The sequence below is a fragment of the Chrysemys picta genome, chromosome 16 (assembly GCF_011386835.1).
Source record: "Chrysemys picta bellii isolate R12L10 chromosome 16, ASM1138683v2, whole genome shotgun sequence".
In the NCBI taxonomy this organism is placed as follows: Eukaryota; Metazoa; Chordata; order Testudines; family Emydidae; genus Chrysemys; species Chrysemys picta.
This window is the reverse complement of record NC_088806.1, coordinates 1,899,956-1,925,010: the sequence shown is the minus strand read 5'-3', so window position 1 is coordinate 1,925,010 and position 25,055 is coordinate 1,899,956. Positions and strand designations below refer to the sequence as shown.

The window sequence follows — 25,055 nt, the reverse complement described above, 5'->3', positions numbered from 1 at the left end:
GATCTCCCCAGATCCCCCCCCAGACTGCGCTCCCCCCCCTCCTCCCCACTCCCGGATCTCCCCAGATCCCCCCCAGGGCTGCGCTCCCCCCCTCCTCCCCCAACTGCCCGCATCTCCCCAAATCCCCCCCCAGGCTGAGCTCCCCCCCTCCTCCCCACTCCCGCATCTCCCAAATCCCCCCCAGGCTGAGCTCCCCCCCTCCTCCCCACTCCCGCATCTCCCCAAATCCCCCCCAGGCTGCGCTCCCCCCCCCTCCTCCCCACTGCCCGCATCTCCCCAAATCCCCCCCAGGCTGAGCTCCCCCCCTCCTCCCCACTCCCCGCATCTCCCCAAATCCCCCCCAGGCTGAGCTCCCCCCCTCCTCCCCACTCCCGCATCTCCCCAAATCCCCCCCAGGCTGAGCTCCCCCCCTCCTCCCCACTCCCGGATCTCCCCAGATCCCCCCCAGACTGCGCTCCCCCCCTCCTCCCCACTCCCGGATCTCCCCAAATCCCCCCCAGGCTGCGCTCCCCCCCTCCTCCCCACTCCCGGATCTCCCCAGACCCCCCCATGCTGCGCTCCCCCCCTCCTCCCCACTCCCGGATCTCCCCAGATCCCCCCCAGGCTGCGCTCCCTACCCCGCCCCCCTGCCCGTCACTCACCGGTGGGTTTGCAGTAGTGCACCCCGGCGCTGCTGAGGGCGCAGTGGGACCCCGCCGGGCACTGGAATGGCTGGCAGGGGGCGCTACCATTCGCCAGGCAGGCACAGCGTTCACTGCAGTCGCTGCTCACCAAGTGTCCCCCGACTGGAATAGCAGAGACCGCAGGGTCAGATCCTGCCTCCCGCTCCCCCCCCCCCCCGCCTGGCACCACACTCACGCTATGGTAACCCTGCTGGTCATCCAGGCAACCACACTACCCCACGGCCACGCAGGTCTCGTCGCTTAGCACGTAGGTGCGGTCGCAGGCGCAGCCTTCCACGCAGGCCGCGGGGCTCGGGCAGCTGGCCGGGGCGTAGAGGTCAGAGCAGGTGGCCGGGCAGGGCGAGGCGCACTCGGTGTAGTGGCTGTGCGGGGGGCACGGCAGGGCTGGAGGGGGGGAGAGGGAGAGAGACAAGAAAGTCGGACTTGGGGGTTTCCTTTCACAAAGGTAGGGTTACCACACGTCCGGATTTTCCCGGACATGTCCGGCTTTTGGGGGCTCAAATCCCCGTCCGGGGGGAAATCCCCAAAAGCCAGGCATGTCCGGGAAAATCGGGAGGGAGGGAGGGAGGGAGGGCTCGGTGGTGCTCGGCCGGGGCCTCTTTGGCTGGGGTCGGCGGTGCAGGGCCGGGGTCGCGGGGCCGGGGGCATGGTGCCGGTCCGGGAGCCGGTCCGGGAGCCGGGGGGCCGGTCCGGGCCCGCAGGGCCGGGAGGCCGGGCCCCGCGGGGCCGGGGAGCCGGTCCGGGGTTGCGGGGCCGGGGAGCCGGGGTCGCGGGGCCGGGAGCCGGGGGGGTGCGCCGGGCCGCCGGGGGCCGGCAGTGCTGGGCGGGCCGGGGCTGGTCGGCCGGGGGCCGGGGCCGGCACCCCAGGGCCCGAGCCGACCCAGGCTGGTGCCGCCGGGGGGGCCAGCCTGGGCCGCGCCTCCTCCCCCCACACTCCCCCTTACCTGCTTCAGGCTTCCCGCGAATCAAATGTTCGTGGGAAGCAGGGGAGGGGGCGGAGACTTTGGGGAGGGAGCGGAGTTGGGGAGGGGGCGTGGGCGGGGCTGGGGGCGGGGGCGGGGCCCCGTGGAGTGTCCTCCTTTTGGAGGCACAAAATATGGTAACCCTAACAAAGTTGTTTTTTCACCTGGGAATTTCCATAGTTTTTTTTAAAAAGATTAAAGTAGGGGAATTTTTAAGGCAATTCACGGCCCAAAAACTTTGTTACGCTTGTTAAACTATAGATAGTTCTATGGAAAAAAATAAGGAAATTCCTGGTCAGAAAACCTCGGTTCAATGCTAGTGAAACTATGGAAAAAAATAAGGCAATTTCCAGCCCCAAAAAACTTTGTGACACTGGTTAAACTATGGAAAAAAATAAGGCAATTCTCAGCCCCAAAAAGCTTTGTGCGGCTAGTTAAATTATAGACATTTCTATGGAGAAAACTACAGAAAGTCCTGGTCAGAAAACCTCAGTTTGACACTAGTTAAACTATGGAAAAAATAAGGCAATTCTCAGCCCCTCAAAAACTTTGTGATGCTGGTTAAACTATAGACATTTCTATGGAAAAACGAAGGAAATTCCTGGCCAAAACCCTTTGTTGTCCTGGTTACACGAAGGAAAATCCCAGGCATCTAGACGTGTTTCTGGCTTAATCTGAAAGAGCGAAGGACGTTTCCAGACAAAACCTGTTGCGCCACTGCAGGATCTAATTTAAAATAAACGAAATTCCCAGCGGAATTGGCTACGAATTCACCAGCCAAACAAAGGCCTTTGTGAATGTGGCTAAAATCTTTGCGGAACTGGCTGAAACACGACGGAAGTTCCCGGAGCACAGAATGAGTGGAGGCTGGCCAAAAAAGAAAGGACATTCCCAGACCAAAAAACTAGCAAAAACGGAGGGTGATTTTTAAGGGCGAAAATGAACAACCAAACCAAAACCCGACGTTGTGAATTTGGCGAAAAGACGGAGGAAGTTAAGCAGGAAAAGTGGAGGAAGTCTAAAACACTAAGGAACTTAGCAGATAATAGTGAATCTAGCTAAAGAAAACTAAGGAAATTCCCAAGCAAAAAACTTGGTGAATCCAGCTGCAAACTAAGGCAAGTCCCCAGCCAAAAGCTCTGCGAAGCCGCCAAGCTGGACACCCTGCAGGGAGCCGCGCGGCTCTTACGGCAGAAGGTGCTGTTTCTCCAGGAGAGGCCGGCCACGCCCTGGCTCTTGCAGGCTTCGGCGTAGGCCTGGACGATGTCGCAGAGGGTGGAGGCCATGCCCTGGTATTCGCACATGTCGAAGAGGCAGCTCTGGACGAAGGGCTGGGGATCCAGGAGCCCATGGCAGGCCTGGTATTTGGGCGAGAGGATCTCCTGGCACAGGGCACCGAACTGCTCCTTCTCCTGCGGGCTGCAGCGGGGGTCCAGGTCCTCGCGGTTGTCCGGCTGGCAGCTGGCAGCGGGGACAACGTGGGTGAGTGGGGATGGGGAGCAAAGCAATCACTCCCCCTCCCCAGTGAATGGTTTAAACCAGGCTCCAGCCCCACACCCAGGGAATGGTTTAAACCTCTCCCCCGCCCAGACAATGGTCTAACCCATCCCCCCTCCCGGTCAATGGTCTAGTCCAGCACAGCCCCTGCCATAGTGAATGATCTATACTGGTCAATGGTCTAGTCCATCCCCCCCACATCAGTGAATGGTCCAACCCAGGCCCCCGCCACCAGTCAATGATTGATGCAGGTACCTCTCCCCCATGGTCCAACCCAGGCCCCTGCACCCCATCCCCCTTCAATGGCCCAGCCCAGGCTCCCCCCCTGCAGTCAATGGTCCAGCCCATCCATCCTCAGTCAATGGTGTAATCCACCATCCCCCCACACCAGTGAATGGTCCACCCAGGTCCCGCTCCCCGCCAACAATTAATGGTTTGGGGCGGGTACTTCCCCCCCCATACCATGGTCTATGGTCTGGTCCAGGCCTCCTCCCCAACACCAGTCAGTGGCTCAACTCAGGCCCCCCTTGCAATCAATGGTCCAGCCCATCCACCCCCAGTCAATGGTCTAGTCCATCACCCCACACCAGTGAATGGTCCAACCCAGGCTCCCAACACCACCAGTCAATGGTTTGGTGTAGATACCTCCCCTGGCATGGTCAATGGTCTGGCCCACACCCCCTCCCAGATGCCAGTCAATGGTCCACCCCAGGGCTCCCCCGCCTGTTGTCAATGATCCAGCCCACGTCTCCCACGCCCCTCGCAGTCAATGGTCCAGCCCATCCCGCCCCCCGTGGTCAATGGTCCAGCCCAGCCCCCCACCGCAGTCAATGGTCCAGCCCAGCCCCCACCATGGTCAATAGTCTAGCCCAGGGCCCCCCTGCAGTGAATGGTCCAGCCCAGACTCCACCTCCCACACTCAATGGCCCAGCCCAGGGTCCCCCCATCAGTGGCCCCCCTCACCCCGGGTCGGGGTCGCCGGGCGCCCGCCAGCTGTTGCCGAAGTCGGTGGCGTTGGCGGCCGGGCGCCCGCTGGGCAGGGCCAGGTCGTCCTGGCTCTGGTTGTTGTAGTTCCCACACATGCCGCAGACCTGGGGGGGGAGGGGCAGAGGTCAGGGGGCAGAGTCACCGGGGGGGGGTCAAGAGTCAGCCCCACCCCCAACGGGTTATGGGTCATGGGGGGAAGGGGACCAGGAAAGGGGCAAGGGCTCTGACCCACAGCGTGGGGCTAGGACGTGAGGGCGTGGCCAGGCTGGGGCCCGGGCCCTGGGGGGCAGGGCCATGGAGGGACCTGGTCCACGTGGGCGGGGCCAGGGCCCTGGGGGGCGGGGCCAGGCCATGAGGGCGGGGCCAGGCAGAAGTTAGGCCCACGGGGACAGGACCAGGCAGCCCTAGCCCATGGGGGCAGGGCCAGGTCTATGGGGGCGGGGTCTGGCCTATAGGGCGGAGCCAGGACATGAGGGCGTTGTCAGGGCCCTGGGGGTATCACCAGGCAGGGGTCCCGCCCACAGGGGGCGTGGCCAGGCTTACCTGGCCGAAGTAGACGCCGGAGAGCTGGATTTCCAGGTGCTGGTTCCCATCGAACCGGACGAGCAGCCCAGCCCGGCTCCGCAGCTCTGTGTAGACACCGCTGGTGCTGACGGAGACGCCGGGAACACGGCCCAGCACTGGGGTGCGGACCCGCTCCCCATCCACCTGCGGGACAGCCAGGGTCATGGGAGCCCCTCCCCCTGAAATAGCCCCTCTCTTCCCCTCCCCAATGCAACCGAGATGCGCCCACCTCTGGGGCGGGGCGGCTGGTTACCCAGGGACCCCTCACCCAGCGCTGAGACGCGCCCACCTCTGGGGCGGGGCGGCTGATTACCCAGGGACCCCTCACCCGGCGCTGAGACGCGGCCACTTCTGGGGTGGGGCGGCTGGTTACCCAGGGACCCCTCACCCGGCGCTGAGACGCGCCCACCTCTGGGGTGGGGCGGCTGGTTACCCAGGGACCCCTCACCCGCCGCTGAGATGCAGCCACCTCTGGGGCGGGGTAGCTGGTGACACAGGGACTCCTCACCCACCAGCCCTCTTCTCCTCCCCCTTCAGCTCCCCATCCCTGCACCCCCATTTCCTAACTCCCCGCCCGCGTCTCACCAGCACCCGGCGGTTCTTCATGAGCGTGAAGCGGGCGCCGCCGATCTCCACGTGCACCAGGCGCAGGTAGGAGGCCTCGGGCCGGCCCCGCTCCTCGTTCTTGCCCGTGACGTTGAAAGGCTCCAGGCGCCTGTCCCCGCGGCACAGGGTCACCAGGGTGTAGGTGCAGGTGCCCAGGAAGGTCACCATGGTCCCATCAAAGGTGAAGTAGTGAGGGTCCCCAGCCACGTGGCAGGAGGCCACCCCTGGGGGAGACAAGAGCCGGGGGTGAGACAGGCAGGCCGAATGCGCCCAGCTCTGGGGCGGGGCAGCTGGTTACTCAGGGACCCAGCGCTGAGATGCAGCCACCTCTGGGGTGGCACCTACCTGTGTCCTGGCAGCCCAGCAGTCCGTCCTCCAGCCGACACTCCTGCACGGGGCTGCAGCTCCACGGCTCACAGCTGATGTTGTTGGCGCTGGTGCAGGTGCAGCGCTCGGTGCAGTTCTCGGTCGCCATCCAGCTCTCGCCCACCTGGGGGAGCGGGGACCCCAGTGAGAAGCTGGGAGAGAACCCAGGAGTCCTGGCTCCCAGCCCCCCCTGCTCTAACCACTCCCCCCGCCCCTCACCGGGTGGTACCGCCCGTCCACGTCGTTGCAGCCGCACTGGCTCAGGGGGACGCACGTCTCCCCGCTGAGAACGTAGCCGTCGTTGCAGGCGCAGGCTTCCACGCAGGGCAGGGAGGGGCAGCTGTTGGGCGCCCCCGGGTCGGTGCAGCTGGATGGGCAGGGACTGGCACAGGGGGTGTAGGTGCTGCCGGGGGGGCAGATAAAGGCTGTGGGGGAGAAGAGACACGGGGCTGAGACATGGACCCCTCGCCTGGCGCTGAGATGCAGCCACCTCTGGGGCGGGGCAGCTGGTTACCCAGGGACCCCCCATGTGCCCTTGGATATAGCCAGGACTTTCCCACAAAGTTTTTGGTCTGGGAATTTCCTTAGTTTTTATTCTGGAAATAGAACCCAGGAGTCCTGGCTCCCAGCCCCCCCTGCTCTAACCACCAGCCCCCACTCCCCTCCCAGAGCCAGGGAGAGAACCCAGGAGTTCTGGCTCCCAGCAGCCTGGCTCTAACCACCAGCCCCCACTCCCCTCCCAGAGCCGGGGAGAGAACCCAGGAGTCCTGGCTCCCAGCAGCCCGGCTCTAACCACCAGCCCCCACTCCCCTCCCAGAGCCGGGGAGAGAACCCAGGAGTCCTGGCTCCCAGCAGCCCGGCTCTAACCACCAGCCCCCACTCCCCTCCCAGAGCCGGGGAGAGAACCCAGGAGTCCTGGCTCCCAGCAGCCCGGCTCTAACCACCAGCCCCCACTCCCCTCCCAGAGCCGGGGAGAGAACCCAGGAGTCCTGGCTCCCAGCAGCCCGGCTCTAACCACCAGCCCCCACTCCCCTCCCAGAGCCAGGGAGAGAACCCAGGAGTCCTGGCTCCCAGCCCCCCGGCTCTAACCACCAGCTCCCGCTCCCCTCCCGGAGCCGGGGAGAGAACCCAGGCGTCCGGGCGGTGCTTACGGCACAGGCTGCTGTTCCTCCAGGCGATGGGGACCCCGGCCTGGGCGCAGCGGTCAGCGTAGGACTGCAGGGCGTAGCAGAGGGAGGTCGTCTCGCCCCCGGTGCCGCACAGATCGTAGAGGCAGCTCTTGAAGGAATCCACGGGGGGCACAGCCCCATGGCAGGGGGCAAAGGGGCCTGGGAAGGAGAGAGACAGACGGCTTGTGAGCAAGGGAACAGCACCCCTCAGCCACCATGTCCCAGAGCCGGGGAGAGAACCCAGGAGTCCGGGTTCCCAGCCCTCCCTGGAGTCTCACCCTGGGGGTTGGTCAGGGCTCCACAGCTGGTCGGCTTCTGAGCTTCCAGGTTGATCTCTGGGTCACATACGCCCGGGTCCCCAGAGTTGGTGCAGCTGGGGCAGGAGAGGAAAGTCAGTGCCAGGCGAACACCCTCCCCCTCAGGGTCACCTCGCCACAGAGACACCCCCTCTGGGCTGCGGAGAGAACCCAGGAGTCCTGGCTCCCAGCCCCCCCGGCTCTAACCCACCAGCCCCCACTCCCCTCCCAGAACCAGGGAGAGAACCCAGGAGTCCTGGCTCCCAGCCCCCCCTGCTCTAACCCACCAGCCCCCACTCTCCTCCCGGAGCTGGGGAGAGAACCCAGAAGTTCTGGTTCCCAGCCACCCCTGCTCTAACCCACCAGCCCCCACTCCCCTCCCGGAGCTGGGGAGAGAACCCAGGAGTCCTGCCCCCCACCCCTGGTGCTACCCCACTCACCCCGGGCTGCTGGCGCCCGGCACTGCCCAGCTCCCGCCCAGGCGGTCGGCATCGGTGCCGGCTGAGGTGCCATTGGGCATGAGGTTGTCGTCAGAGCTTTGCCCGTTGTAGTTCCCTGCAAGGGGAGGTGGGACGGAGGAGTGAGGCTGGGATGGGACCCAGGTGTCCGGGTGTGATGGAGGGGCACCAGGGGACCCAGGCATCCGGGCACCAGGGGACCCAGGTGTACGAGCAGAACAGGGGTCACCAGGGGACCAAGGGGTCCGAACACCAGGGGACCCAGGTGTGCAGGGACCAGGGGACTCGGGCGTCTGAGCGGGACAGGGGGCACTAGGGGACCCAGGCGTCTGAGCGGGACAGGGGGCACTAGGGGACCCAGGCATCCGAGCGGAACAGGGGGCACCAGGGGACCCAGGTGTGCAGGGACAGAGGACCCAGGCATCCGGGCACCAGGGGACCCAGGTGTCCGAGCGGGACAGGGGCACCAGGGGACCCTGGCGTCCGGGCAGCACTCACCGCAGAGCCCGCAGAGCCGCCCGGCATAGGACGATGGCACCAGAACCTCGACCCGCTGGTTCCCGTCATACCGAACCCGCAGCCCGAAGTCCGTCTGCAGCAGAGCGTACCCACCGCTGACCCGCACCCCGAGCCAGCCCCCGGCCAGGCCCACCGGCAGGGTCACCCGCTGCCCGTCCACCTGTGGGGAGAGAGAGGGGGGCCAGGGTGGGAGTGATGTAGATAAATCTCTGATAATTTTCATATGACTTTACATTGTGCCTCTTCATATAACCTTGTGGTGGGTCTACCCACGTGTGACCTGTTTTCATGGGACTTTGTATCAAAGCCTCATTTAGAAACTTTGCATTGCCCTTGGTAGAATATTATAGCCCCTCAGGATAGAATAAGATAGAAGAAAAAATTCTTTTTGCTGGGAGTAGAACAAGAGCTCTCCCCGCCCCCGCCTCTTAATCAATTGCCCTGTTGAATGAATGAGGTGTGGATGAGCAAGGCATGGAAGGCAGCACCTCCAGACAGCCTCAACTGTTGGAGAGGGGCTGGGAGCCAGACCCAAGGACAATAAAACGTGTCAAGTGGGCTCATTAAAGACAAGCAGACATACCGAGGGCCTCGGGGGTTAGAAGCAAGCTCCTTCTTTTGGAAACACCCTCTTTGCAGCATTGGGACAACACTCAAAAGAAAGCAGCACAAAGGACCAATGGACACAGACACAGAGTTTGAATCTGGTCTAGATTTGCATAAGAGGAAAGCTGCTATAAAAGTGAGGTGTCTTGCACAGGACCCCGGGTCTCGTCTTGTCAACATGGGAGCATCGATCCGGATCGGCAGAAGCCCGGCTCCACCCCCTCCCCCATCTAACTCACCTGGCCAGTGAAGTTAAGGGGAGCAACTAATTGGTAACAACAAGACGGAGTGTGTTTGTGTGTGTGTGTGTGAGTGTAAGTGTAATATATTATATGCATATAATACAGTGTTAATGAATACACGTATTGCTAATAAATGTGGCGTTTTGTCTTATTCCCCCTAAAAAAATCCTGTGCAGTACTTTAAGTACAACAGTGAGGGGCACCGGCAGAGCTGGGGGAGGAGGGGGATGGGGGGCGGGACGGGGGGGTGTCTTCTCACCGTCACTCGGCGCCCCTTGAGCAGCGCCACCCGGTGGCCGAACACCTCCACAGCCACGGCACGGACGTAGGAGACCTGGGTGCTGGCCCCCCGGTGCTCATTGGTGGCCTCCACGGAGAAGCCAGGGAGCCCAGCGCTGGCGTTGCAGGTCTGGGTCAGGGTGTAGCTGCAGGTGCCCATGAAGTGGAAGAGCCGCCCATCGAAGGTGGTGTAGTGAGGGTCCCCCGCCGCCACACAGACCCCCGAGCCTGCGGGAACAAGCCGTTACATGCAGCCGCCGCAGCTCCCGCCCCAGAGATGGCCGCATCCCAGCGCCGGGCGAGGGGTCCCTGGGTAACCAGCCGCCCCGCCCCAGAGGTGGCTGCATCTCAGCGCTGGGCGAGGGGTCCCTGGGTAACTGGCCTCCCCACCCCAGAGATGGCTGCATCTCAGCACCGGGTGAGGGGTCCCCGTGTAACCGGCCGTCCCGCCCCAGAGGTGGCTGCATCTCAGCGCCGGGCGAGGGGTCCCTGGGTAACCGGCCGCCCCGCCCCAGAGGTGGCTGCATCTCAGCGCCGGGGAAGGGGTCCCTGGGTAACCGGCTGTGATGTTATGAGTGTAATCTAACATCTATTGAAAGGTGACACAGGGCCGGAAGACGTTAATTAACTCCCAGCCTGACATGACCCATGGCCGCACTGTAAAGACACGTTAGGAAGATCTGTAAATGGACAGAGCTTGGAAATGCAGCCGGCGTCGTTCGAGACAGAAGGGGAGAGATTTGCTCCGGGCTTGTGATGGAAGCAAACACATCTTGTATCTGAAACTAGGAATATGAAATATAACTCTGGGGCCCTATTGTAACTATGCAAAGTGTGGGCCATTAATGGTGGCTTGGGATCTTGATGGCTCCCATGGACCAGGACAATCGGTTGTAAATGGCTCTGTTTACTCGCAAACCTTCCTGTGGGTCAGGCTGGGAAGAATGGAGACTGGGGTGGGGGGGGTCTCACAGGACATGTGACCATGTCACCTGGTGCTGGAATCCACCTGGGGCTTTTCCATTGAGAAGGAGGGGTGGGGACCCAGAGAGGGACAAAGGATTCCCGCTTTGGGCCAAAGCTATAAAAGGGGGTGGAGAAGGACAAAACGGGGCTGCAGTCATGAGAAATCCCCAAGTTACCACCTGAGCTGGAACAAGGACGGTACCGGGGAAAGGATGGGCCCAGACTAGGATGGAGTCTAGTCTGTGAAAGAAGCTGATTGGAACATCTCTGAGGGTGAGATTTACCTGTAATCGGTTTCTTAATGAATTAGACTTAGACTTGTGTCTTTTGTTTTATTTTTCTTGGTGACTTAGATAGATAGATAGATAGATAGATAGATAGATAGATAGATAGATAGATAGATAGATAGATAGATAGATAGAGGGGGTGGACGGGGATAGATAGATAGATAGATAGATAGATAGATAGATAGATAGATAGATAGAAGGTGTGGATGGGGATAGATAGATAGAGGGGATGGATGGGGATAGATAGATAGAGGCGGTGGATGCAGAGAGATAGAGGCGGTGGATGGGGATAGATAGATAGATAGATAGATAGATAGATAGATAGATAGATAGATAGATAGATAGATAGATAGATAGATGGGGTGGATGGGGATAGATAGATAGATAGATAGATAGATAGATAGATAGATAGATAGATAGATAGATAGATAGAGGGGGTGGATGGGGATAGATAGATAGATAGATAGATAGATAGATAGATAGATAGATAGATAACGGGGATGGATGGGGAGAGAGAGCGAGAGGGAGGGTGTGTGGGGATAGATAGATAGATAGATAGATAGATAGATAGATAGATAGATAGATAGATAGATAGATAACGGGGATGGATGGGGAGAGAGAGAGGGAGGGAGGGTGTGTGGAGATAGATAGGTAGATAGATAGATAGATAGATAGATAGATAGGGTGGATGGGGATAGATAGATAGATAGATAGATAGAGGGGGTGGATGGGGACAGATAGATAGATAGATAGATAGAGGGGGTGGATGGGGATAGATAGATAGATAGATAGAGGGGGTGGATGGGGATAGATAGATAGATAGGTAGATAGATAGATAGATAGATTGATAGGGTGGATGGGGATGGATAGATACTTTGTTCTGTCTGTTGTTACTTGAAACCACTTAAATCCTCCTTTTTGTATTTAATAAAATCACTTTTTACTTATTCATGAACCCAGAGTATGTATTAATACCTGGGGGGGGGACGACAAACAGCTGGGCATCTCTCTCAATCAGTGTTATAGAGGGCGGACAATTTGTGAGTTTCCCCTGTATAAGGTTTATACGGAGTCAAACGGATTGATTTGGGTTTGGACCCCACTGGGAGCTGGGTAGGGTGACAAGATGTCCTGTTTTTAAAGGGACAGTCCCGTTTTGGGGGAGATTTTCTTATATAGGCGCCTATTATCCCCCACCCCCTGTCCTGTTTTTTCACAGTTGCTATCGGGTTGCCCTACAGCTGGGTGTCTGGGTGCTGGAGACAGGAGAATTTCTTAAGCTGTTTCCAGTTAAGCCTGCAGCTTGTGGGGCGCATGGTTCAGAGCTGGGGCTGGGTTGGAGCAGGCCGGCGTGTCTGGTTCAGACCGGGCAGGGTGCTGCAGACCCAGGCTGGCAGGAAAACGGGCTCAGAGGTATCTCAGCACGTCGGGGGCAGTTCCCAAGAGGGTTTCTGTGACCCAACCCGACCCAGGGACATTGGACTGTAACCTCTGGACTGTTTCTAAAAGGACTTTTGGCAACTATAAACTCACCATCTCTGCTAGGTATCTGGACATCAAGAACTGAATTCACGTCTGTCTGGAGATGGATCTTTGAACCAACTCTCTCTTCTCTTTTTTAATACATGTGAGTTTACTTGACAGTTATTGGCTCTAAGTGTGGATTTGGGGTAAGATCTAAGTTATCATTGGATCTGGGGGTGTGGCTGCTCCTTTGGGATCGGAAGACCCTTTTCTTGTATATGATGAGATCAGATTTTCAGAATTTAGCATCATATCTGACGTGTGTCTGGACGGAGGCTGGAGGCCGGGCACTTTAAGGGAACTGCGTTGTTGGGACGTCTGAGTAACCAGGGAGGTAATACAGAGGCTGTTTTGTGCTGGTTGGTAAATCTAAGTATTGGAAGATCCACCAGCTTTCGGGGTTTGTCTGCCCCGTTCTGTTTGCCGTTCAGCCTGATTGAGTGACCTCAGATGGGCACCATCGTCACACCAGCTGCCCCGCCCCAGAGGTGGGCGCATCTCAGCGCCGGGCGAGGGGTCCCTGTGTAACCGGTCGCCCCGCCCCAGAGGTGGGCGCATCTCAGCGCCGGGCGAGGGGTCCCTGGGTAACCGGCCGCCCCGCCCCAGAGGTGGGCGCATCTCAGCGCCGGGCGAGGGGTCCCTGTGTAACCGGCCGCCCCGCCCCAGAGGTGGGCGCATCTCAGCGCCGGGCGAGGGGTCCCTGGGTAACCGGCCGCCCCGCCCCAGAGGTGGGCGCATCTCAGCGCCGGGCGAGGGGTCCCTGTGTAACCGGCCGCCCCGCCCCAGAGGTGGGCGCATCTCAGCGCCGGGCGAGGGGTCCCTGTGTAACCGGTCGCCCCACCCCAGAGGTGGGCGCATTTCTCACCAGTGGGGTAACAGCCATACTCTCCGTCCTGCTGCTGGCAGAGCTCCTGGGGCTGGCACCGGGCCGCCTGGCACCGGATGTCGTCTTGGCCCTGGCAGGTGCATTTCTCGCTACAGTCCATGTTGTACCAAACCTCGCCGAGCTGGGAGGAGACCAAAGTCACGGGGAGGCCGGCGACGGGGCGCAGCTCCACCCGTCCTCCCACCCGCTCCCAGCCCCCCGGCACTCACCGGGTGGTACCCGCCATCGGGCCCTGTGCACCCGCACTGGCTCGCTGCCACGCACTCCTGCCCGCTCAGCACGAAGCCCAGGAGACATTCGCACCCCTCCACGCAGTGCTGGGCCGGGCATTCGACGGGCGCGAAGGCCGGGCTGCAGGTCGGGGGGCACGGCTGGGCGCACAGGGTGTAGGAGCTGTTCGCTGGGCACGCCAGAGCTGCGGGGCAGAGAGAGCTGCATGATTAGGACGCCTGGGTTCTATCCTCGGCTCTGGGAGGGGAGTGGGGGCTGGTGGTTAGAGCATGGGGGACTGGGAGCCAGGACTCCTGGGTTCTCTCCCCAGCTCTGGAGGGGGGGAGTGTGGTCTAGTGGTTAGAGCGGGGGGGCTGGGAGCCAGGACTCCTGGGTTCTCTCCCCGGCTCTGGGAGGGGAGTGGGGGCTGGGTGGTTAGAGCAGGGCGGGGCTGGGAGCCAGGACTCCTGGGTTCTCTCCCCGGCTCTGGGAGGGGAGTGGGGGCTGGTGGGTAGAGCAGGGGGGCTGGGAGCCAGGACTCCTGGGTTCTCTCCCCGGCTCTGGGAGGGGAGCAGGGGCTGGTGGGTTAGAGCAGGGGGGCTGGGAGCCAGGACTCCTGGGTTCTCTCCCCGGCTCTGGGAGGGGAGTGGGGGCTGGGTGGTTAGAGCAGGGGGCGGCTGGGAGCCAGGACTCCTGGGTTCTCTCCCCGGCTCTGGGAGAGGAGTGGGGGCTGGCAGCCCGGATGCCTGGGTTCTGGCTACTCACGGCAGAGCTGGGGGCCCCTCCAGGGGTGCACGGGGGCGCCGGCGGCCTGGCAGGCGGCTGTGTAGGCCTGGAGCTGGGCGCAGAGGGTCTCCAGCAGCCCCTGGTACTGGCACATGTCGAAGAGGCAGTTCTCGAAATAGGGGGTGGGGGGGACCAGTTTGTGACAGTCCCTGTGGGGCGGGGGCAGAGAGTCAACTGTGTCCCCCAGCTCCCCCCTACAGCACAGCGCCCCCTAGCATCTCCCTGAAATACGGAGCCCCCCCAGCACCATGCTCCCCTGCAGTACAACGCCCCCCATTACCCCCGCAGCACAGCGCCCCCTTGTGCCCCTCCATAGCACGGAGCCCCCCTTACCTGAATGGCCCCTGGGGGTCGCGGATCCGTTCGCAGCTGGCCGTTATTTCGTCACCCGGGGTGCAGACGGGCTTGTCCGAGACGTCAGGTCGGCACCTGGGGGGGTGAGACCCCAGCATCTATCACAGCCCCCCCCCCAGCAGGGCCGGATTCCCCAGTCCCCCGCCCCCCGGCTCTCCAACAGCCATGCTGTCCCCCTGCCACTCCCCCCGCCTCCCCGGGGCTTCCTCCTAAGGCACCGAATTCCCGCAGTGGCGGGTAGTTCTGCCGGCATCCCACCGCCCTGCGCTCCGGCCAGCACCCAGCAGGGGGCAGCGGTGGGGGCTGGGACTCACTGTGGGTCCTCGTCGTTGGGGGTTTGCCAGCTGTTCCCCAGTGCAGCCCCGTCCGCAGCCGGCCACCCGGCCGGCGTCCGGTTGTCGTTGTCGGGCACCCCGTCGTAGTTCCCACAGAGCCCACACAGCAGCCCGGAGTAGGAGCTGGGGAGGGGGAGAGACAGCAGTGAGGGGGGCTGTGGGTCAGGAGTGAGGGGCACCAGCAGGGCTGGGGGGGGCAGGGCTGGGCTAGCAGGGGCTGCGGGTCGGGAGTGAGGGGCACCGGCAGAGCTGGGGGGGGGCAGGGCTGGGCTGGCAAGGGCTGCGGGTCGGGAGTGAGAGGCACCGGCAGGGCTGGGGGGGCAGAGCTGGGCTGGCAGGGGCTGCGGGTCGGGAGTGAGGGGCACCGGCAGAGCTGGGGGGGCAGGGCTGGGCTGGCAGGGGCTGCGGGTCAGGAGTGAGGGGCACCGGTAGGGCTGGGGGAGGCCGGATCTCACCTGGGGGCCCGGATCTCCAGGTAGTGGTTCCCGTCCCAGCGCAGGGCCAGACCGAACGAGGTCTCCACGGCCACGTACTGGCCGCTGCGGGCCACGGACGAGTCCCGGGTGGGCCTGGCCGGCAGCGTCACCCGCGTCCCGTTGATCTGGGGGGAGACAGGGAGGAAAGGCACGTGGATAACTGGGGGGTGGGTGGATGGAGGGGCAGGGGGCTGGGGGGATGGAGGTGGGTGGGGGGTAGGGCGTGGGTGAATAGAGGGGCAGGGGGCTGGGGGCAGGGAGGAAGGGCGGGTGGATAACTGGGGGGTGGGTGGATGGAGGCGGGTGGGGGACTGGGGGCAGAGAGGGGGTGTAGGTGGATGGAGGGGCAGGGGGCTGGGGGGATGGAGGCGGGTGGGGGGTAGGGCGTGGGTGAATAGAGGGGCAGGGGGCAGGGAGGAAGGGCGGGTGGATAACTGGGGGGTGGGTGGAGGGATGGATGGAGGGGACCGGGGGACCGGCGGGGGGGTCTCACCAGGGTGCGCTGTCCCTTGAGCAGGGTGAGGCTGGCCCCCGGCAGGCTGACATAGACCGTGCGCAGGTAGGAGACGCCCCCGCGCCCCCGCTCCTCGTTCTTCCCCTCGACGCTGAACCAGGGCCCTGTGGGGAGAGTGGGGTGAGTGGGGGTGGGGTGGGCAGATGCGAAGGGGAGCCCCCTCCCCCGGAGCCAAGCGGGGGGACCCCTGAACAGGCTTTTGGGAGATTGTCCACATATCCCACCGCTGCCACAAGCAGAGATTATGGCCATGGATGGTAACCTGCCGGTAACTCTGGTTGGCTAATGTACCTGTTGGTGGGGAGACCCGCCCCCTGCCCCCCCAGAGCCGGCCAAGGCGCTCCCTTGAGGCTGGTCCCTGCCTGCCCGGGCCCGTACCTGTGTAGTTGCCGCAGGGCCGGGCCAGGGTGTAGGTGCAGGTGCCCATGAAGTCGAGCCGTCGGCCGTCGAAGGTCTGGTAGTGGGGGTCCCCGGAGACGTAGCAGGGGGCGCTGGCTGCAGGGGGAGCGAACAGAGGGGTTGGTTGTGGGTGGAAGGGGGGGCTGGTGGGGGTGGGGTCCCAGGGGACCTGGGGGGCCAACAGGGGTCGCCCCCCCAATCTTCACTTCTGCTCCCAGCTCTGACCATAGCCCCCCCCGCCCAGTTCTGGTTTTAGGGTAAATAGTTCGGGTGGGGGTGGAGGAGCAGGACACAGCGGTGGGTATGTGGGGGGCTGGGAGTGATCGGTGGAGTGGAAGTGGGGTTACCAGTGGGGCAGGGGGGATCTATGGGGTGGGTGTTACCTGTGGGGTGGGGGCAGGGGGGAGATCTGTGGGGCTTGGGGGATCTATGGGGTGGGCATTACCTGTGGGGGAGGGGCAAGGGGAGATCTATGGGGCGGGTGTTACCTGTGGGACTGGGAACGGAGGGGGTTGGATGGGGTGGGGTCCCAGGGGACCTGTCGGGGGTGGGGGTGTGGATGGGGCGGGCCAGTCAGGGGACTGGGAGCGCAGGCGTGGATGGGGGTGAGGTCCCGGGGGACCTGTTGGGGGTGGGGGTGTGGATGGGGCGGGGCAGTCAGGGAACTGGGAATGGAGGGGCGGATGGGGGTGGGGTCCTGGGGGACCTCTCGGGGGTGGGGGTGTGGATGGGGCGGGGCAGTCAGGGGACTGGGAGTGGGTGTGTGGATGGGGGTGAGGTCCCGGGGGACCTGTCAGGGGTGGGGGTGGGGATGGGGCGGGGCAGTCAGGGGACTGGGAGTGGGTGTCTGGATAGGGGCGGGGCAGTCAGGGGACTGGGAACGGAGGGGCGGATGGGGGTGGGGTCCCGGGGGACCTGTCGGGGGTGGGGGTGTGGATGGGGCGGGGCAGTCAGGGGACTGGGAGCGGGGGCGTGGATGGGGGTGGGGTCCCGGGGGACCTGTCGGGGGTGGGGGTGTGGATGGGGCGGGGCAGTCAGGGGACTGGGAACGGGGTGGTGGATGGGGGTGGGGTCCCGGGGGACCTGTCGGGGGTGGGGGTGTGGATGGGGCGGGGCAGTCAGGGGACTGGGAGCGGGGGCGTGGATGGGGGTGAGGTCCCGGGGGACCTGTCAGGGGTGGGGGTGGGGATGGGGCGGGGCAGTCAGGGGACTGGGAGCGGGGGCGTGGATGGGGGTGGGGTCCCGGGGGACCTGTCGGGGGGGGATGTGGATAGGGGCGGGGCAGTCAGGGGACTGGGAACGGGGGGGCAGATGGGGGTGGGGTCCCAGGGGACCTGTCCGGGGCAGTCAGGGGAGGCTACACTACACGCCATGAATCGCTCCCTGATTGCTCGAGCGTGACCTGTGGGTAGTGTAGACGTAGCCTTCGCCGTGTGTGGTTTTGTGTCATTTTGCCGGGTGACTGACTTCGCTCTGGCTGTTACTTGGCACCACTTAAATCCTCCTTTTTATACTTAATAAAATCGCTTTTGCTTATGAATAACCCCAGGGAGTGATTAATTCCTGGGGCGGGCCATTTATGGGTTTCCCCCGGGTAAGCTTTATACAGAGCCAAAGGGATGCTTTGGGGTTTGGACCCCATTGGAGCTGGGGGTCTGGGTGCTGGAGGCAGGGGGCACGTGGGTCAGAGCTGGGGCTGGGTTGTAGCAGGCCGGCGTGTCTGGCTCAGACCGGGCAGGGTGCTGCAGACCCAGGCTGGCAGGAAAACGGGCTCAGGGTATCTCAGCACGTCGGGGGCAGTTCCCAAGGGGGGTTCTGTGACCCAACCCATCACAGCAGGCGTTACCTGTGGTGTGGGGGCTGGGGAGATCTGTGGGGCAGGCATTACCTGTGGGGCGGGGGCCAGAGGGATCTATGGGGTGGGCATTACCTGTGGGGCGGGGGCCAGGGGGATCAATGGGGTGGGCATTACCTGTGGGGTGGGGGAGGGGGGAGATCTATGGGGCAGGCATTACCTGTGGGGCGGGGGCCAGGGGGATCAATGGGGCGGGCATTACTGGTGGAGCAGAGGGAATCTATGGGTCAAGCGTTAGCTGTGGGGCGGGGTCCAGGGGGATCTATGGGGCTGGCATTCCCCGTGGGGCAGGGGGGATCTCTGGGGTGGGCGTTACCTGTGGGGTGGCAGCCGTACAGGCCATTGTGGAGCCGGCAGGTTTCCGTGGGGCGGCACTGCCAGGCCTGGCAGTGGGTCCGGTTCCCCCCCTCACAGCGGCAGCGCGACCCACAGCCCGGGCCAAAGAACTCCTCGCCCAGCTGCAGGGGAGAGAGGGAAGGGGTGAGTAACCGAAGACCCCCCAAAATCCACCCGACTCCCGAGAGACCCCCTGAAATCCCCCCACCCCACAGTGACCCCTGAGTTCCTCCCCACCCCAAACCAAAGCGCCCCCCCTTACCTCATAGTACCCCCCGGCGTAGCTGCAGCCGCAGCCCCCCTGGGGGACACAGGCTCCCCCACTGAGCAGGAAGCCGGGGTCACACGTGCACCCCTCCAGGCAGGGCTCCTGGCAGCCCCTCACCCCGGCCTCAGGGCAGGCGGCGAGGCAGGGGGGGCTGCACGGGTCGTAATGGCTGTTGGGGGGGCAGAGCATGGCTGTGGGGAGGGGGGAAAGAGAGGAGTAAAAACCCCCGCCCCAGCCCCTCCCCTGTCCAGCCCCCTGCCCCACGGTGCCCCCTGCCAAGCCTCCCACCCCACCTCCTCCCCCACGGCACCCCTGCCGAGCTCCCCGTCCCACCCTCTGCAGCACAGCGCCCCCTGATGAGCCTCCCGCCCTACCTCCTGCCCCACGGCATCCCTGATGAGCCCCCCGTCCCACACTCTGCATCACAGCATCCCCTGCCCCACGGTGCCCCCTGCCAAGCCCCCGTCCCACCCTCTGCAGTACAGCACCCCCTGCTGAGCCCCCGCCCCATGGCGTCCCCTGCCAAGTCCCCCGCCCCACCCCTGCCCCCCGGCATCCCCTGCCGAGCCCCCCATCCCACCCCCTGCCCCACGGTGCCCCCTGCCAAGTCCCCCGCTCCACCCCTGCCCCCCCAGCCCCACTCACGGCAGAGGGTCTGGTTGCGCCAGGGGCCCAGGCTGACGTTGTGGGCCTGGCACTGGGCCCCATAGCTGCCCAGGGCGGAGCAGAGCTGACGCCGGTCGCCCCCCAGCGCGCAGAGATCGAACACGCAGTCCTGGAAGAAGGTCTGGGAGGGGAGGAGGGGGGTTATTGGGGGGCCCCACGGACATCCCCCCGGGTCCCAGTGCTCCGGGGCAGGGCGTGGTGGAGGCATGACAGGGAACCCCCCATGTCAGCCCCCCCAGGGGGCCCTGAACCCCCGGTGAACCCCCAGCCCCCTCAGCCCCATAGACCCCCATGGCCGTCCTGAGGCCCACCTAGCCCCCACCCCCACCCCAATGCCCCCCCAATCCCCACCCATCCCCCTCACCCTGACTCCCACCCAGCCCCCACCCCCATGACCCCGCATGATCCCTGCCTCTCCCCTTGGCCCCTCCAACCCTCACCCAGCCCCCTCACCCCCATAGCCCCCCATGGTCCCTCTGACTCCCACCCAGCCTCCCCAAGACCCCCCCATACCCACCCAGCCCCCCTCACCCTCATAACCCACCCACCATGGCCCCCCTGACTCCCATCTAGCCCCCACCCCCATGGCCCCCCACTCACCATGGGGCTCAGCTGGCCGTGGCAGGGGGCGAAGGGCCCATCAGGGGCTAGCAGGAGCCCGCAGGCCCCGGGCCCCTCGTAGTCCAGCCGCGCGTCCGCGGGGCACTGAGGGGTGACGGGGGGGCCGGCCGAGGTGCAGCTGGGGGGGGAAACAGAGAGGTGAGGGGGACAGGAGGTGGTTTGGGGGAGTCTCCTGGGGGTCAGGGGGCCGTGGGTCTGTGGGGGGTGGGGCTTCAGGCGGGCTGGGGCGGGGGGGTTGCTCTCTTGCAGGGGGTGGAGGTGTAGGGGGATTGGGGGCGTTAAGGTGGCTGGGGGTGTGTGGGGTGTGGAGGGTTTGGGGGGCTGTAGGGGGGAAGTGGAGGGCCATGGGAGATTTGGGGGGACAGTAGGGGGCAAGTGGGTGGTTTGGGGCTGTGTAGAGGAGCCGTAGGGACATGGGGAGTTGGGGGGGGGCTGTAGAGGGGCAGTGGGGGGCATGGGAGATTTGGGGGGACAGTAGGGGGTATGTGGGAGGTTTGGGGGGTGTAGGAGAGCTGTAGGTACATGGGGTTGGGGGGCTGTAGGGGGGACAGTGGGGGGCATGGGAGACTTGGGGTGACAGTAGGGGGCGTGTGGGAGGTTTCGGGGAGTGTAGGGAAGCCATAGGGACATGGGAGGTTTGGGGGACAGTAGGGGGGCATGTGGGTGGTTTGGGGGGGTATAGGGGAGCCGTAGGGACATGGGAGGTTTGGGGGGCTGTAGAGGGGCAGTGGGAGTCATGGGAGATTTGGGGGGACAGTAGGGGTGTGTGGGAGGTTTGGGGGGTGTCACTCACTTGCCGACACCCCAGCTGTCCCCGAAGTCCCCGGCCGAGCCGGCTGCACCCCCCTCCGGGGTCCGGAAGTCGTCGCCGGGGTCCCCGTTGTAGTCACCGCAGAGACCGCACAGGGCACCCCGATACCTAGGGGGGTAGGGGCATCAGAGGGGGACAGAGATGCAACACCCCCTCCCCCATAACCCCCCCACTCCCCGCTCCTCCACTCCAGAGCCATGGCCCGCCCAGTTCCCCCATAACCCCCCCAATCTCTGCTGACCCCCAGCCCCTCCTTCCACCCCCCAACAGCCCCCACACCCCACTTCTGGGCTTTCTTCTGAGCCCACTAACCCCTCCCAGGACCCCCTGTGACCCCTAACTTCCATAGCCCCCTCCTGACCCCCATAAGCCCCAATTCACCCCCCACCAAACCCCCCGCCCCCTGCTTCACCCCCTCCCGATACTCACTGCTGGCTGACCCGGACTTCGGCGTAATGGTTCCCGTCGTACCGGACAACCAGCCCAAAATCCGTCCGGACCTCGGCGAACGTCCCGGACAGACGGACGGACACGCCGGGGGCGGGGACTGCAGGGAGGGTCACCCGGGAGCCATTCACCTGCAAACGCCAGGACCCCCCCACCTGGGGTTACACAGAGACCCCCCCCCGCCTGGCGCTGGGATGCAGCCACCTCTGTGGTGAGGCAGCTCCCCGCAGCACAGCGCCCCCTAGTGCCCCCGCTCCCTGCCGCACAGCGCCCCCTAGCACTGCCCTAGGGCCAGACCTGCCTGCCAGGGGAGAGCGCCCCCTGCTGAGCCCCCCGCCCCGCTCCCTGCCCCACAGCGCCCCCTAGCCCCACCCTGGGTCCGTACCTGCACCACGCGGTTCTTGAGCAGAGCGACGGAGGCTCCTGGCAACTCCAGGAACACGGCCCGGACGTAGGACACAGTGCTCTGCCCATGCCGGTGCTCGTTGGCAGCGTGGACGGCGAAGGGGGCCAGGGCCAGGCTGGCGTTGCAGGGCTGGGCCAGGACGTAGGTGCAGGTGCCCTGGAAATCGAACTTCCTCTTGTCGAAGGTGGTGTAGTGGGGGTCGCCCGATGCCACGCAGGTCGCGGAGTCTGGGGGTAGCCAGAGCTAAGCACCAGCCCCCAGAGCCAGGGAGAAAACCCAGGAGTCCGGGCTCCCAGCCCCCTCTGCTCTAACCCACCAGCCCCCACTCCCCTCCCAGAGTCAGGGAGAGAACCCAGGCGTCCTGGCTCCCAGCACCCCCGCTCTGACCCACCAGCCATCACTCCCCTCCCAGAGCCGGGGAGAGAACCCAGGAGTCCTGGCTCCCAGCCCCCCTTGCTCTAACCCACCAGCCCCCACTCCCCTCCCAGAGCCGGGGAGAGAACCCAGGAGTCCTGGCTCCCCACCCTCCCACTACGGGGGTCCCCCAAGAACTCACCTATTGGGAAGCACCCCTGTACTCCATCCCCATGGCTGACACAGTGCTGGTTGGGTCGGCAGCTGGCATCAGAGCAGCGGGTGTTGTTGTTAGACAGACAGTGGCAGATCTCCTGGCAGCCATCGGCGTAGATCACCTCACCGGGCTAGGGACAAATGGACACGGGTGAGAGAACCCAGGAGTCCGGGCTCCCAGCCCCCCTGCTCTAACCACCAGCCCCCACTCCGCTCTCAGAGCCAGGGAGAGAACCCAGGAGTCCTGGCTGACCTGGTAGTAGGTGTGGTTGTAGAAGCAGCCGCAGTCCGTGGGGGGGACGCAGTGCCCCCCGCTCAGCAGGTGCCCGGGGTCGCATTGGCAGCCCGGCTGGCAGGGCAGGTCGCAGCTCAGCTGGGGGTCGTCACAGCGCGGGGGGCAGGCCACGCCACACGACTCGTAATGGGCATTTGGGGGGCACGGGACGGAGGTGCCTGCGGGGGGAGCATCCGGTCAAACCACCACCCAACGGGCCCGGCCCCGGGGGGCTATGTGGGGCAGGGGAGTAGGGGGTCTGTTCCCACAGAGCCCCCACCCAGGGGATTTGGGGACATGGGGGGAGGGGAAGAGCCCGGCCACCCACCCTACACCTCCATGGGGCGACGCACCTGGCCAAGTCGATGGGGTCACAGAGGGGGCTGGAGACCCAGAAGTGGGGGTGGAGCCAGTTGCTACAGTGGTGGCTGCTGTGGTCCCACTGGGGGCGGTCCTGGTTGCTATGGGGCTGGGTGTCGTAGTGCCAGTGGTGGAGGAGCCAGTTGCTATGGGGCTGGTTGTCATGGTTTCACTGGGGGCGGAGCCGGTTGCTATAGTGGTGGTTGCCATGGTGCCAGTGGGGGAGGTGCCGGTTGCTATGGGACTGGTTGCCGTGGTCCCACTGGGGGCGGAGCCGGTTGCTATAGTGGTGGTTGCCATGGTGCCAGTGGGGGTGGAGCCGGTTCCTATGGTGGTGGTTGCCGTGGTGCCAGTGGGGGCGGAGCCAGTTGCTACGGTGGTGGTTGCCGTGGTCCCAGTGGGTGTAGAGCCAGTTGCTACGGTGGTGGTTGCCGTGGTCCCAGTGGGTGTAGAGCCAGTTGCTACGGTGGTGGTTGCCGTGGTCCCAGTGGGTGTAGAGCCAGTTGCTACGGTGGTGGTTGCCGTGGTCCCAGTGGGTGTAGAGCCAGTTGCTACGGTGGTGGTTGCCGTGGTCCCAGTGGGTGTAGAGCCAGTTGCTATGGTGGTGGTTGCTGTGGTCCCAGTGGGTGTAAAGCCAGTTGCTATGGTGGTGGTTGCTGTGGTCCCAGTGGGTGTAGAGCCAGTTGCTATGGTGGTGGTTGCTGTGGTCCCAGTGGGGGTGGAGCCAGTTGCTACGGTGGTGGTTGCTGTGGTCCCAGTGGGTGTAGAGCCAGTTGCTACGGTGGTGGTTGCCGTGGTGCCAGTGGGGGCGGTGCCAGTTGCTACGGTGGTGATTGCCGTGGTGCTAGTGGGGGAGGAGCCGGTTGCTACGGTGCTGGTTGCCGTGGTGCCACTGAGGGCGGTGCCGGTTCCTACGGTGGTGGTTGCCGTGGGACGCATCGCTGTGGTGCCGCTGGGGGTGGCAGTCCCTGCTGGGGAGGAGCCTGGGCCCCCAGGGCTGGTGAGGGCTGTGAGGCTGGGAGCTGGCGTGGGTGGGGTAACCGGGGCTCCTAGGGTGGGGGACACAACAGAGCCGCACATGAGCGGGAGGGACACGTGTGCTGGGTTCCCCCCGATATGGGTCTCTTGGCACATGCCGTGCACACACCATGCACATGCCTTACACACGCCTGGCACACGCCCCATGCACGGATGCTCACGGACACACACGACAACCCGGCATTTCTCCCCCTATCTCCTGTCAGCCCAGCCGCCCATCCCCATGGACACAGCCCCCCCCCCCAGACTGAAACCCCCCCAGCACCTCTCACCTGGGCAGGGTCCCCTCCGCACCGACACATTGTCCAGGGCCACGTCGAGGTACGGCAGGTCGCCCCGCACCACTTCAAAGATGATCTAAGTCAACAGAGCGGAGTCAGGGGCCAGCCAGCTGCTCCCTCTCCCCAGGGGCCCATCTACCCCAGCCTTCCGCCTGCCCCGAGATCTGTCCCCCTGGGCCCATCTACCCTGGCCTCCCGCCTGCCCCAAGATCAGGCTCCCGGCCCTTTCCCACCCTGCAGCAGGGAGTTCCAGGGATACCAAAGTGGAAGCAGCAATGCCCCAGAGGGCTAAGGAATTGGGGGACACCCTAGAATGGAGGAAGGGAGCTCTCCTCACCCCAGCCCAGCCCCCCGCCCCCACAATCCCGCTCACCCGGGTGGGCTGCAGGCGGCCGGCGGGCACGGTGACAGAGCCCAGCAGCCAGGCCGGGCTCTGGAGGCCGGTGCGGGTCCAGAGGGGGAGGCCAGGGCCAGAGGGCCCCCAGGCCAGCACCCGGAGCTGGGTTCCGGTCTCCACGATGCCGGCCATGTAGTAGTAAAACTCCACGCACACGGCATCAGCGGTGCAGAAATCCCGGGACTCCAGACGCACGGACTGGCCCGGCCACAGGCTCCCAGCCTCGACGTAGATGTAATAGCCCTCTGGGGAGGTGAGGGGGGAGACGGGGGCGGTTAACAGGAGACAACAAGGAAATACCCATACAAACCACTTGGGTAAGTTCAGCTTATGGGTCACAAAGTGAACAGGCGGATGGATGGACGGATGGATGGCTGTGTTTGGGGATGGATGGATGGACGGACGGATGGATGGATGTGTTTGGGGATGGATGGACGAACAGACGGATGGATGGATGGACGGACGGATGGATGGATGGATGTGTAAGGGGATGGATGAATGGATGGACGGATGGATGGATGGATGGATGAGTAAGGGCATGGATGGATGGACGGACGAATGGATGGATGTGTAAGGGGATGGATGGATGGACGGATGGACGGATGGATTGATGGATATGTAAGGGGATGGATGGATGGATGGATGGATGGATGGATGGATGTGTAAGGGGATGGATGGATGGACGGATGGAAGGATGGATAGATGTGTAAGTGGATGGATGGACGGATGGACGGATAGATGGATGTGTAAGGGG

The 25,055-nt window shown here is 64.1% G+C and overlaps 1 protein-coding gene across 1 annotated transcript; it reads right to left on the bottom strand.

Moving 5' to 3' along the window:
• Nucleotides 1-864: 864 nt before the first annotated feature.
• On the bottom strand, nucleotides 865-18,270 carry ZAN (zonadhesin). Its single transcript, XM_065570463.1, has 21 exons — nucleotides 18,143-18,270; nucleotides 15,951-16,067; nucleotides 15,552-15,676; nucleotides 15,038-15,183; nucleotides 14,562-14,705; nucleotides 14,227-14,322; nucleotides 13,873-14,042; nucleotides 13,107-13,312; nucleotides 12,877-13,018; nucleotides 9,215-9,462; nucleotides 8,087-8,267; nucleotides 7,571-7,685; nucleotides 7,113-7,207; nucleotides 6,817-6,993; nucleotides 5,885-6,090; nucleotides 5,645-5,789; nucleotides 5,279-5,523; nucleotides 4,673-4,837; nucleotides 4,106-4,233; nucleotides 2,835-3,106; nucleotides 865-1,067 (listed from the first exon to the last, which is right to left on the bottom strand). The coding sequence occupies exons 2-21, from the start codon at nucleotides 15,997-15,999 to the stop codon at nucleotides 895-897; spliced, it is 3,228 nt and encodes a 1,075-aa protein (XP_065426535.1). The 5' UTR covers nucleotides 16,000-16,067; nucleotides 18,143-18,270; the 3' UTR covers nucleotides 865-894.
• Between the last annotated feature and the right edge of the window lie 6,785 nt (nucleotides 18,271-25,055).

What these genes read in the sequence shown, in the direction of transcription:
- ZAN (XM_065570463.1), bottom strand. Translation starts at nt 15,999, where the DNA reads ATGGGCACCTGCACCTACACCCTGGCCCGGCCCTGCGGCAACTACACA. An exon ending in CCGATGGCGGGTACCACCCG is followed by an intron (nt 13,019 to 13,106) that starts GTGAGTGCCGGG and finishes GTCTCCTCCCAG; the next exon opens with CTCGGCGAGGTTTGGTACAA. An exon ending in CCGGCGTCTACTTCGGCCAG is followed by an intron (nt 4,234 to 4,672) that starts GTAAGCCTGGCC and finishes CTCCCCCCCCAG; the next exon opens with GTCTGCGGCATGTGTGGGAA.